We start from the raw sequence: 14,518 nt of genomic DNA, 5'->3' as shown, positions 1-14,518 counted from the left end.
GCAAGGCATTCCTTGGGATAGGTTTTTAGACTTTAATCTGAAATAACAATCCAGGCATCGATCAAAACTTGTCCAATTTGGTTCAGTTTTGCTGTAGGAGATGTAGGCCGTTGATTCGGCGAGTAATGACCTACTCACATATTGTCTATGTGGATCAAATATGAGGATTGCGATGATCAAGGTAGCTGCTCATTCCCTTGGTTTTGTAAGTAATCTGCTATTAAAAGTGTTCTGTTTGAACCGGCAAACTCACCGTGCAACCTAAAATTGTTCCCAAGTTGCCCCCTATCAAATGATAGTAATGTATTTCCCAGATTATTCCTTTATTTGATGTGGTTCAGGTTTTCATCGATGACTGCTATTGTTGTATTGGCACCAATGTGGTATCCACTCCAAATATTGACTCAAGTCATTTGTTCGTATAAATCTTTCTTGTTCGCATAGATCTCTCGTATAGATCTTTGAAGTCAGGCTTCTCGGACAACCTGAACGATCTTGCCAATTTGACACTTTTAACACATCTTTAAAATCGTAAGCCACTTTGCAAACGTCAGAAAGTAATTAATCTACGAGTATTATGCAATGGACTTGTGGTAATCATGCAACAACGCAAAATTACCTTTTGATACGGAATAGTTATAGAAATGTTACGAAGATGGGATTTACAAGGGAATTTGCACCGTTGTTGTATATAATTAATTACAAGTTTGTCGCCTTCTGCCAGTTCAGTTCAGTGCTCAATCCAGTAAAATCTTTGTTGCTGCATGAAAAGGAGACAAAGATTTAAAATGCTAATCCTAAAGTCAGTCATTTCATTGTCCTTTATCTGATAAGTGAAAATTTGAAAATATTTTACTGAGATACATAGAAAGATCAATTCAAACTTTAGTAGTTGAAAATTTAAAGACCATTAAATGTGTTGTTTTAGAAATGAAAATCAAAATAATATTTGTCTGAATGGCCTTGGTCTTCAAAGAAACATAATTTTTCATTTTTTTTTAAACTAAACTTGAGTATATATATCTTTTTTAACCAACCAATACTCTCGGCTAAGCACATTAACCTCTGCATCTTTCAATTTTTTGTTTTGTCCATTGTTTATGTGACAGGTCAAGTCTTTGAAATGTCGAATGACGTTAGAGGTATTGGAATCATGTGGGGAAAAACAGACCTTGATTCAAAATTGAAGCTTGGCAAAGACAAAAAAAAGTGATAGAAACAATACGAGTCTCCGGGCTATAGTATGTACATGTAGTATTTCAAGTACAATTCGGTGAATGTTGTATCTGGCTTAAACCATGCATGCCTTCTTACTGGCTACAACCCTGTCCTTGCGACATGTTGCTCATCCATTTGTATAGCCCTTGGGGGCCTCTGAAAGTGTCTTGAACAATGGAGGACCAGGGTAAACACGTGTCCTCGATACAGACTTTAAAATAATCTTGCAATCTCATTTTTACTACAATCGTGAAGAAAAAGAACCAATGAAAATAGCCCATGCAAAAAAATGTATTTTATTTATTGAGTGGCGCATCTGGTGCTACACACACTGGACAAAAGAAGTGTCACCCCTACTGAGCCAATATTATGGGGGAGATAAATGACTGCGGAATGATATGCTCCTGGTATCATTTTATTAAAATCAAATTTCACAAAAAATCACAAAATGAGAACAAAATATACATTCTACCAAAATATGTAGTTTCAATTCCAAAATTAGTACTTAGTGGCATAGCCACGTGACCTAATAATAGGTGCCAGTCTACGAAGCAAGGTTTCATATAATTGTCTGATGCGTTCAGGGCTAATGCTGGCCCAAGCATGAAACACTGAATATAACAGAGTTTCTCTGTTGGTTAGACGGGCATTTGTAAAAAGTTTTGACATATCATTCCACACATTTTCTATTATGTTTGCATCCGGACTCTGGGTAGGCCACATCACCCTGCGAATGTCCTGTTGGTCAAACCAATCATCAACTGCTCTGGGCCTGTGACAAGGAGCATTGTCATCCTGGTGAACAAATGGATAATTCCTGTCACCAAACATGTTAGTAATAGATGGTAGCAAGCCTGACTCCAAAACATCGATATATTTCTAGTGATTCATGTTTCCATTAACCACTATCAATTTGCCCAAGCCATGGATGCTGATGCAGCCCCACACCATGACGAATATGCTGCTCCGGGTTCGAAAATTAAGTGCATGTGGTTCAAATGCTTTACCAGCAGTTTGCCAGCATAGTATCCGTCTGTCATCAGAGGTCAGACCAAAGCGACACTCATCAGAAAAAAAATATATAGGACCAATTGTCATGAACTGTCCAGTTCCAGATCCTGTTGACCCTAGTACCCAAGATCTGCCTACTTTTATTACTTTAAGTTAGGGGGTGACACTTCTTTTGTCCAGTGTGTGTATATCAGAAAAATGGTAATGGAATACAGTTACCAGAAAAAAACACAATGAACAAAACAATTTCTAATACAACACGAATATATTATAACAATATTTAAGATAAGTGTATTTATGTAGGGATTGTTTTGTTTTTAATGGTAATAATTTTGTTTATTATACATGAACGTAATGTTTATAGGAAATAGTCTATGTTTGGGCTTCAGTCTGTACATTTCGACCTTTAGGTAGTTGAGCAAGGCGCGGTGATGACAGATGCCCGGGATTCTATAATACCTCAGCCGCCGTGTATCTAGTCACGCACAATTACTTGTTGTGATCCATGTTTTTTTTTTTTTTTTCAATTATTTCTATCGAGCTACATAAGTGAGAAGTCATGTTTTTTTTTTTTTTTTTTCTTTTTTGGACACCCTCCACCATCCCATATCACCTGCCTTCGCCCTTGTATTTTTTCTTTCCTTTTGCACTTAGATTTTTAGTCTTTATTTTACATTTGTGCCAACTTTTTGCTCTAATAGCCATTGCTGTTTCACATAATTTTTCATAATTTCGTCACTTTTCTTTACGTCGGTTGCACTCATTAACCTTAGCTTTTGTAATTATATATTATGAATGTTCTTTAGTATGGGGATCTATGATTATCCCCAATTTATATAACTACGGCGGCCTTTATTTTTTATTTGTGCTAACTTTTTACTCTAATAGCTGTTGTGCTTTCTAATATTTTTCTTAATTGATTTTGGTTGCACTCATTAACCTACTTCATTATTTTAATATTACGGCAGTTATATAGTATGGGGGATATGCATTTCCCCCAGTATTGTAACTTTGTATCTTATTAGTTTACGTAATTAATAAATGACAATTTTCAGTCATATGGACTTATCTTATTTACTTTTGAGCAAAGAGAGAGCTTTGTTGTGCTTGGGAACATTTGGCTACATACATGATGTTTCTAATGCAATCTGGCCATGAAATCACCAGTATGCCACCACTATATTACAACACAGCTGGATTCAGACATAATTGTCCAAATAAAGGCCCAAATTTCCAGCACTCTCTTTCTCTGTTTTCACAAAAGAAGTACATATGATTATCTCTATATAAGCTTCTCCTTGTTGTTCAGCTGATGTGGTTTATAACCAACTTCTAAGGCAACCCGCACTCTGGAAGAACAGGTCGTATGAATGAGATTTTTTAAAAAGAAACGGTTTGCCTTTCCGTTGCACTAAGGGGTCATTCATTATTCTATGCTAGCGTATGCATGGATACCAGTATGGGGTGAAATTATTTTCTTAGTTGATTTCACACTTTGCTTAATTATAAGTGTCTTAAGAAGAATAATTTAAAAGCTGGTTAAGTTAAACTTACACCACGCTAATGCTGTTCTCTATTGAGCCAGCTGATTTATACACAACGAATGGTCCCTCCTGCCTTTCAATTTAGTAGAGATGTCGTTTTCAACTGATGATATATGTACCATTGCAAATGCTTATAGCACGGGCAACATCTAAATCTTTGAAGCGTATTTAACAACGATACTGTTAAAGGTTTGAGGGATTAACTGAAGACCTGGGCCCGGTTTCATCAAGGCTGGATAGTGCTATCCTATGGATAAATATGGCTGCTATCCTCTGGATAGAGCTATCCAGAGGATAGCGTGTTTCATCAACAGTGGATAGCGTTATCCAGGAGACAAATCAGCTTATCCAAAGGATAAAGTTGTCCGCTCGAAATAGGTGGGATAAACCTGCTATTATGCTGTTAAAACATCAAAAATGGCTAACCTGCTTGGTTTGACAGTAAATCCTTTGAGATTTCAAAGGAGAAGAATAATTAGAAAGAGAATTTAAAAAGATGTGTGTTTGCTTTTGATGCTTTGAATGATACTGAATCAATAGATTACATAACAGACTTGATCAAAGTTGACATCGCGCCTGCTACGAACAGAACCCATGCAATCTCCGTGAGATAAATTATCTTTTATTTTACTAAAACATACCTTTTATATTGATGAAAAAACTCTATACTGCTATTATAATACATAATCTGCCAAACTTGCCAAGTCAGCCATTTTGTTAGAAAGTATGTCACGACCTTGCCCTTCAACTGCAAATTGTAAACATTACATGAGGCACAACTAATGCAATGTGATGTGTTTTTGACACTGACACTAAAATATGCTGTAGATATTAGTCCCAATATTTTAATGAATGTATCATCTTGAAATATACTTAGAATTTTGTTTATCATGGGTAATTTATTTTCCAAATATGGTATAGATCACTTTTTTGTTAGCAACTATCATGGCTTTTATAATGTTTATAGCAACCAACTGCATTATGGGAATGTCTCTTTCTAAATATGGTATTGGATAAATTTTTATCCACTGGATTACTATCATGCTGTTTATCCAGCCTTTGTGAAACACAAATTTATACAGAGGATAACTATAGAGAGAATAAGAAATTTATACCTTGGATAGTGTTATCCATAGGATAGCCTATCCAGCCTTGATGAAACCGGGCCCTGGTGTAAACTGTAAGTAATGGGGAATATAATAATAGGACAAATAAAATTTAAGAAATGATCTCACACAAACTCATGGCATGTTGCCCATGTTTGAGACCTTTTCATTAACATTACGTATATTTCAGCCAAATGTGGAATTGCTTCACCTTGATTTGTGCTGTGCAGAGCTTATGCTGCTATAGGACAACGTGTAAAAACACAAATACTCCACTGCTGCGTAGTTACCGTATAAATGACTTACAAATCTTTAGTGTGAAATTATGTTGAATAGACGTTTAAGTAAAGCGAGGAATGGTTCAACACTGTTGCGGAGAAAATAACAGAATAATGTTGAAGATGGTTTATTTTTACACTATTTATTATTATTATTATTATTATTATTATATTTTTGTCCTGTTGGCTTCGGAAATGGCCAGGGTGCGTTCATATTAAATACAACTGCTCATCTTTTACCAAAGCCACAGGGTACAGTGCAGATTTCAGCCAAGAAAAAATATTTTTTCTAAACCCGCTCCATATACGGGTCTATGTACATACGTTTAAATACCTGGAACGTACCTTTTTTCAAATGGCCAAAACAAGTTACTTAACACAGTTTGAAGATAATGCCAAAAAAGATTCCATAAAGTTTCAATGTTCTCAATTAATGTGTAGGCGACATTATTATTACTTAATTGTAGTGTCGCTGATCGAGTTTATTGCTTTATTATTATTATTGTTGTTTATTGATCGGCTTTTAGAGGACCCATACCTGCATATGAGAGAGGTACATGTATCTATTTGGATCACCATTGAGTTCAAAACCACCCCTTGTGGGCATAAACCCCTTAACTGATCAGACGATTGATGAGTATCTATATAAAGGAAAACACGCCATGGCCTTAGTTATTCACTTACTATCTGCTAACTGGTTGGCCCGTCTTCGTGGTCGTTTGGTCGGTAACAGAAACTCGGTGACCGCAGACGCGCAACACGGGTACTACCCAGTTTTAAAAGGCCCTTCTAAGAATTGTAGGGAGGAGGTTGGCGTTTGTGTTCATTACTTACAGTTGATGTTTTTCCTATTTTCAGTGTGCTTATCCATAACCTCTACCAGCTCCACTGATTGATTTTTCACTAGATATTCACAGATAATGTCGCTGGTTAAAATGGTCAATCTTCTAACTATAAATGGAAAATGTGCCTATAATATCTGCCGCCCTGGTAGAGGGTAGCCTATCCCCATATTTTACTTGATGGCCCTATTACGAAGGCGTGCAAGTGTGAACAACGACTACATGCTACGTTGTATGTTTGGAAAAAGCCCCGCACAGTCTATAGACTTTTATTATATTACCATTAGTGAAGCTGAGAGGTGTATCTAACTTAAATGATAAATACGAGTGAAATTCAAAGGCAAATAAGTGTTGTTGCCGCTCGCTGTAGGGACGCCCGATGTGTTTTATAATATTGATGTTTTAAAAAGAACTTAGAAATTGAAAGGATCTTAGTATGAAATGTTGATGATTATACGTATGCTGTTATTTGTCTGATATGAACGCATTACGATAACCTAAAACTATCCGTCCAATGACATGGCTCCTTGCAAAACCCATGGCTTGGCTAGGTAAGCTATCTGCTGGCTGAGTGTTCTTAAGGTTCTTAGAAGGAAATGTTGATGATTATACGTATTCTGTCATTGGTCTGCTATGAACGCATTACGATAACCTAAAAAATATCCGTCCAATGACATGGCTCCTTGCAAAACCCATGACTTAATTTGCTGGGTTAACTATCTGCTGACTGAAATTAATATAGAAAGTACAGTTAAGATGGAAAGATGGAGTCTAAGAAATGTCGTCGTGTTAATTCCCTATCTCAAATACGTTATTTTGCGGAGAGATTTGTTTGCTATATAAAAAGGTAGGTAAGTCTTGTTATTTCAACACTCTGGCACACCTTGTGCTGGAGCACGCTAAAAAAGACATTCCGAAAAACCTTCTTGATGCACGTAAGAAACTGGAGAGTCACAATCTCAATCAACTATGTAATTACAGCTCACTAGAAGAACCATCGGTGTTTTAGTGATTAGTTGTCAAAATATGAGGTCTGACTCAAGGCCTTAACATCACAAATAACTAAGTATTTTGAAAGGGAATCACGGAATTGTTGGGGGGAGGGGGTACATTTACATGTACCTGTGGTGTTGGGATCCTCCTGTGTTTGAAACCTCTTGCAAATTAGGGATAGCTGTATTTTTTAACAACAGTATTCTTAAAAATGGCGATTTTTCAGTTTAACAAAATGTGAAAAATAAACTCAATGTGGAGTGAGTTTGCAGCAAATTCCTTTCCTGTTGATTTATCTGTATCTGCATCTTTTTTGCTAACCAACAAACCACTACGTTTTGAAATATTCAGTATTTTTGTGCGGTGTCTTGTCTTCCGTATGGTATCACATCTTTTAATTTGAAGGATAAGCGCTTAATAAAAAGTTCATTCCATACGAAGAAAGATGCTATAAAAACTGTGGGTGGCCAAAGACGTCTTGTTAAGTTTCCCAAGGGCACTAAGAAGAGTGACAGCTAGAAGTAAGGAGCGCGGACCCTTCTGTGTTACTCAAAATACAAATAAATGTTTGATTAAAATTCTTCTGTGCTGATGATACCAATTAACTGAGGTGTTGGTTTCAACGCATCACATTAATATTTAACACGCAGCTCTTTGTGTTACATTAAAATTATTTCAATCATAATCCAGTACAGTGTTAGGTACAATCATACAGCTTGGCAAAAGCTAAGAAGCGTGTTTGAAATGTATGGAAAATCAAAGCGGTCATGCTGCATGATTGCATGGCCTCATTTTGTCAGTTTTTTTGGCCTTGACTTCATTCTTTTTTAATGTAAATGAAGACTGTCATCGAAGGTGGATAAAAATAAAGACGTTTAATTAAACTTGAAAAAAGTCACCGGTACCAGCAAAATTTTCTCGACTGACTAGATAAATATTACGCATTTCAATTTATTGCGCAGTTTCTGCCTACTCATGCATTTCGCTGTCTCCGATGATTTGAATAAATGATGTCAATTAAGTGTGGCTAGAAAATATGGATTTTCGTTCAATTTTTACTGCGTTGAGATAAAACTGGAGTGAAGATTATATTGCCGTCTCTTATCCACAATCTAAATATCGAATATTTCAGAAAAACTCTATGATCAGGCCATTCTTACATGGATGTTTGATAAACACGTATAAAAAATTGGCATTATCGATTTCTGAAACAACGACAGTGACCCCCGTAATCTTACATGCATGTTAGAGTTTATGGTGACTCTACTTGAATAATATAGTCTGAACAGTAAAGGGGTTTCAGCTGGGAAATTTGGTCATTTATGTTACCGATCACCATCGCACATCATTTAGGAACATTTAAAATAGATCGTTGCCTAAAATCTTTAGATTGTTAAACAGTGACACAACTGGACTTTGAAAATGTTGGTCTGGTAATTTGAGAGACATCGACATTGATTTTCAAGCAGAATTTATGAAAACGCTATCAACATACTTGAAATAACGATTTTCTGCAAACGCTTCAAAAAGAGACGAGGCACAGTTGTGTCAATTAAGACGCATGCGCTCGCTTTGTATGCCACCGTGGCGAAGGCGGTCTACACGCCCACTTAAAAATGAATATATAAGATGGGTGGAGGAGAGAAAATATCAGTTGTTGTGCACCTCTCCTTGAACACAAGTGCCAGAAAGACTCCAGCTTGAAGATGACAGGGGACAGAAACGTGGCCGTGCTTATGTTCCTTGCTGTGGCAATGGTAGCTTTTGTTTCTGTCCAGGCTCAGCTTACCCCGGAAGAACAGAACATATCAGTTGCATTTAATGACATGTGGAACTCGCTGACAACCGCAGAGCAAGACTACTATGGGGACTGTTTCTTTCCCGCTATACATCTGCCTTGTTACTGTAAGTAATGATATAAGCAGTTTTATAATCACCGTTGAAAAAACATTGAATTAAATATAATTTTTCATATTAATCCTCAGGAAAGAAAAGTTATTCCGTCAGCCAAAAAATGCATGCATTGTCTGTATTGGGTATATTGGCCGGAACAAGGTGTTTAGATCCACTCAAAGGTTTTTATTAGAGATGTTATGTTGAAATTTTAAGATAAAAATATTTGGATTGCTGGTGGGTGATACATGTAAATGTAAAACATTTTCTTTGTTATCTATTTATAAAAGCTTACGTTGCTGGAGTTAGCAATAAAAAAGAGAAAGAAAGGGGCTTCAAGACTGGTTAGCCCGAATTACAAACACGACTTTGTCATAAATGTAATACCTAATAATAAACAAACGTGTAAGGAGCGTAATAAAAAGGTAAGCGAGCGAGATTTACGTCAGTGGTCGGTAAAGTCGTAATTGTCGGCGGTTGTTTGAATTTCCTATAAACCGCAGATTGGCGAATTTGTTAATTCAACTTTGCAGTTACAAGTTTGGAGGATAAGGATTCAAATTGTTGTTATCTTCAGATAACTTTTTTTCATAAAGCGTTTAAAGACAGACTCATGAAAATCCGTTTTTCGGCATGTTTGCCGTAGGCTCCTCTTTACATGTAACATTTGCAGTGGGTGTGTGCTGTGACAGATCATCTGACCTTAATTAAGAAATGAATCAGTTGGAAACGGGCCCTTATTCCAATTCAAAACTACTTTACCACTTACAAATGATCCTTACATGTTACAACATAATTCAAGATTGCTTTTGTCGGGTTAGCATTACCCTACCGGTCGATGAAGCGATCATTGTGTTTGCACAGAATACGCCGGTACGACACAAACAGTTGTAATACAAAATAGAGTACAATCTGTACAGGTACAATCAAGTGGCCATTGGTCGACATATGCTTATCAAAAGTATACTAGAATTCACGGTTCAATTTTTTTCAAGTTTATACAAAGACGGGTATCTAATTTTCCTGACGGACGTTACGATCTTCCTACTTTGACTGTGACGGTATTCCTTGACATTTTTACTAAATTCGGTGATAGTAGACCATGAGACCATGGTCCGGGGACTTTGGCTGACTGTATGACAATGGTGCAGTGACAGTGACCACTAATGATTAAATGATATGGATAACTTTACCCTTACTTACAGTTAAATATGAGGTTCTGGATTTAAAAGTTTATTAATTCTATGGAAATTACCGGTAGCTGTGACATCTGAGAACATTTACTAGTCGGGGCTGACCAAAAGTATTTTAGTGGATGATCCTATTTTTTTACATTTCAATTTCCAATTTACATTTCCTCCTTGACCATTAGAGTTTCAGAGCGCAACCATTGGGTATTAGTAGAAACAAACTAACAATGCATTCGTCTGATTTCGATATAACATCCCGTATAAATCAGAATTAGTCTTACTTAGAAAAGTGTGTATACATGTATATTCTCTGAGTGATTTTCTAGTTAAACTTTTTATGAAAGATTTCATCCCAGTTAAATGATAATAATGTAGATCGCACAAATGCACCGTAACCGTATGATCTCTGCTGATAAACTTCTCCTATTACTTATCCATTCCAGATTTTGGCATCTGTTATTGCCATGCCCACGGCGATATCCGCTATTTGACTTGCGATAAAAGGCAGTTCAGGTACAACACCAGTCCTGATTATATCGGCTTTATGGCAATGCCTCGTTTGAAAATAGGCCTCCCTAGATGTAGAATGTGGTATGTGTTGACAAGGCACGAATTCTTCAATGGCGGCCCGAAGACCCGATTGAAAGCTGTAAAATTTGGCTGCTGGAAGAGTAGCGTTACCGTCAATTACAAGAGCACGTTCACAGGAACGTACACTTTGAAAGTAAGCTCTCTCTCTCTCTCTCTCTCTCTCCGTATACAGCTCTTCCTATTTAAAGGTAGTTTCTTTATGCTATACTGTGCAACATCGTTGCGCGCATTAATTAACGTCATTTTTGTTGCGTGTTTTTATTCAATATTTAAAATTTTGTGCAGTAAATATTATATAATTCATCAGTTTTCTTTCCTATTTTACTGACTGATAAATGAAAGTAAGGATTAAAATCGTGTTTTAATAACTTTTAATAATCTCTTTCATGTCATTGAATTCGCCAGTGAAGCAAACAAAAATACATTACCTATTCCGAGTTATACGACAACCATTGAAAGCGATAGTTTGGATCTCCATATTTTTCAAATTATTTTCTTTAAAAGACTTGCACGCAGCACGAAGGACTCTCATGTCTTGTCATATTAATGGTGGCTGTTACGCCTGTCCTCATTTGGCTACTACTAGAGATTTCAAGCAGAAAGGCATATCTTAGGATAGGTCTTTAGATATTAATCCGGAATAGAATTCCAGCCAACAGTCAAAACTTGTCCAATTTGGTTCAGTTTTGTTGTAGGACATGCAGACCGTTGATTCAGCAAGTAATGATCTACCCACATGCCGGGTATTGTCTATTCGGTTAAAAAATGGCGATTTTGTTCGCAGCTCCTTCCCTTGGTTCTGTAAGTTATCTGTTATTAAAAGTCTTCTGTGTGAACCGGCAATCTCATCGTGCAACCTAAAATTCTTCCTAAGGTACCAAATTATGTACATGTACATTGCCAAAATAGGTACAGGTTCGAATCAGATGTTTACTCTACTGAAGTATAAAACACAAGAGAGATATGATGTTTTAATATAAGTTATATATATTTTGAAAAGATTTATAATTTTGATGACAGTACATCGAAGAAACTGGCCATTTGAACGCCCGCATCTTTCATGAGCGTAATATAAAAAAAAAATATCAAGCCAAAACGTCCTTAACTTGCCAATAAAGAGTTTGTCTAATATCATTTACATTACCATTATAATCTTTCAAATAAAAACTTTTGCTAAACAGTTTTATTATATACCGATCTCGTGGTCGGAATGTCCATCCGTTGCCTTAAAATGGACGATCGACACGTGTGCAAAGTTATGGAATCGGACTACGGTTTCTAGAGGACTACTTTTCCATGCTGCAAACGCAGGGGGGGGTGCATTTTTCATCCTTTTTCGTCTTTTCATCCTTTTTTCTATAATTACAGGTGATAGATGGTGGAGCTCCCTCCATCTTGACCACAACAATTGCAGGACCTGAAGACCTACATAATGGGAAATATTTTCGCATCACGGTTGTGTGGCTAAATGCTCACATACCAGGGTGGTATCTCTGTATCGAATGCAAATTCTTCAGGATCAAGCTCTATATTGCCCGTCACTGTATGGTGATTGTAATCCCCCCTATTTGGTGCAACCATATTCTTGGCATATGTGGCGACTGGAACACAGACCCACTTAACGACGAGACCATCCTAACCATTCCGGTGAGCGATGCTACCCCTTGGGGACCCCTCGTAGAGGAGTCTTCTCCTTTGTGGCCGTAAGTTAAAATATTTTGTATTAGCCATTACTGGTAAATTGAGTGCTTTAAGCGAGAGGGGAAACTAACCCGCTTCTCCAACCCATTATAATCTTTTGTATTAATTTTTACTGGTTAATTCAGGGCATTAAGCGAGGGGGAAAACTAACCCCATCTCTACACCCCCCGTGTATTATAATCTTTTGGTATTAACCATTACTGATGAATTCAGGGCATTACTTGAGGGGGTAATCTCCACTCCCTTTCAATCTATCTTAACGAATTGTATAATATTATGTTTGTTGTAGTATGCATGACTTTAAACTGCTCTCTGTGGGTTTTATATTTTGTGACGTACCTGGAAGGGAACAGAACTCGCCGTTTTGATTTATGAAAGGAAGGGGGAGCGCCCTGGTTTCACTTATGTTGACAAGTTAATTGAAACTGAATAACTTTCCTTTTCTTATCATTACTACTTATGGAGTGCCTTTCTTAGTGACCCACTTAAATGTTAATTTCCCTTTAAAGTAAATCATTTCCACGTGGCTCGGTATAATATGTGCCTTAGTCTAGATCTTATTAAAAGCTAAATGTATAATACTTAACCCTTCTTGGCGCCCTGCTTTCAAAATTTAATGTTTCTTAACAATATCACCTTGTGCTCACCAAATAGATAAGAAGAAAAGCAAGCGGAGTAATTAATGACACATTTCCTTTTAGGTGGCCGTAAATGGACAAGACCCCGGACGCCTCCAATTACTGCGAACTACTTTTGCGCGTATCTTACTTCTGGCTCTTTAAAATGCTTTGAGATAGCTTTCAGAATTATTTCTTCACTGTTATGGCACGCGTTTGTCCATAATTAATAATTACAAATATTAAAAATAACGCCAAGGGCGTGTTTGCAAATGTATTAATGAAATCACAAGCGTAATAATATCGGCCATTGATTTGAAAGCTATGGCCTTTATGACTTTATTTGGAAATACAGTGTGTATGTATGTTAATTTTTACTTTTTCTAGAAATAAGTAATTTCGTAATTAAGTAATTAATAAAGTCGAGGCACAGCAAAGACTTCGCTTATAATTACTAGCATGAGAATCGCATGACCTGTTGGAGACAAGCAATGTCAAAATTATAACAGACTTTTGTGCTTTCTTGATAATGAAGAAAAGGTCAGCTCATGGACGTGCATGTAATAAGAGACTAAGGGTACTGTATTCAGTCGATGGTGTGAGCTAAAGGGGAGTGCTGGACGCCCCCTCAAAACTTACATCCAAATATATGGACACAAGACCACTTGGGACCCATGTGATGCCATTGAAACTGTTCAAATAACTAGCAATCCGTTATTTCGTAGTCTTGCAACTTGCAAACATCCTTTGGTTCTGAAAGGACCTTCCGTCAGCGGACTAAAATGATCTTTACTTAAACGGAGGCAATCCTGTATCGACTAAAAGACAAAATGACGAACGGAAATCAACAATGAACACTGAATATTGAAACTGGTGGTGCTCGCAATTCTTTTGGTTCTTCGTTGACGTTTCTTACATGTTTAAATATTGACAACCGTTGAAATTTTTGTATATAACCCTGAGGACATATAATATGGTTATTAATATAGAGGTGTTCACGTTTCTTAATTTAAGCTATAACCTCTATGTATCCTTTGATTCATTTCTACAGTTTTTTTCGACAGAGTGGTCAAACTGAGTAGGAAATTGTCAATCTTAGTTATGCAACTGTACACCATAAATGTTAAAACGAAAAAAGTATGTACCGTTGAAGCATAGAAATATTTGAGAAAAATTCTAGAAACAAATTCTGCATTGTACTTTGGCATTTATAGCGTATGCGGGTGCTTATTATTGGAAACGTGTATTACAGGTACATGGTATCATATAATTTTGATTTTTTAAAAACATTGGTTGTCGTTCAAATCTCCTGTGTTTCGCCGTGCTTGTGCTTAAGCATAATAAAATGTTGTTAAACATATGTATTTTGTTTTTCTTAATTTTTGTTTGCAGCATGCATTGATAAACAGTGCAATGCAAAAAAAAATGATATTTTTTTATAATTTCGTTCTCGAGGAAAATATATTTCATGCGAATCCGACAAATTATTTAAGGGAAAAAGCTCAGGCTAATTCAACTTATAGTGGCACATCAA

General features: G+C 36.6%; 1 protein-coding gene across 1 annotated transcript; it reads left to right on the top strand.

Annotated features, from left to right (window-relative positions):
* Window positions 1-8,653: 8,653 nt before the first annotated feature.
* Window positions 8,654-14,344, top strand: LOC106161147 (uncharacterized). The gene is made up of 4 exons (XM_013538017.2): window positions 8,654-8,897; window positions 10,519-10,799; window positions 12,035-12,369; window positions 13,069-14,344. Exons 1-4 carry the CDS (start codon window positions 8,699-8,701, stop codon window positions 13,076-13,078), a joined length of 825 nt encoding a protein of 274 aa, XP_013393471.2. The 5' UTR covers window positions 8,654-8,698; the 3' UTR covers window positions 13,079-14,344.
* Window positions 14,345-14,518: the final 174 nt, after the last annotated feature.

The sequence above is a fragment of the Lingula anatina genome, chromosome 7 (genome assembly GCF_051362555.1).
Source record: "Lingula anatina isolate TDL-2025a chromosome 7, LinAna3.0, whole genome shotgun sequence".
Classification (NCBI taxonomy): domain Eukaryota; kingdom Metazoa; phylum Brachiopoda; class Lingulata; order Lingulida; family Lingulidae; genus Lingula; species Lingula anatina.
Note: the sequence above shows the minus strand (reverse complement) of the source record. Positions and strands in the feature narration are given on the sequence as shown.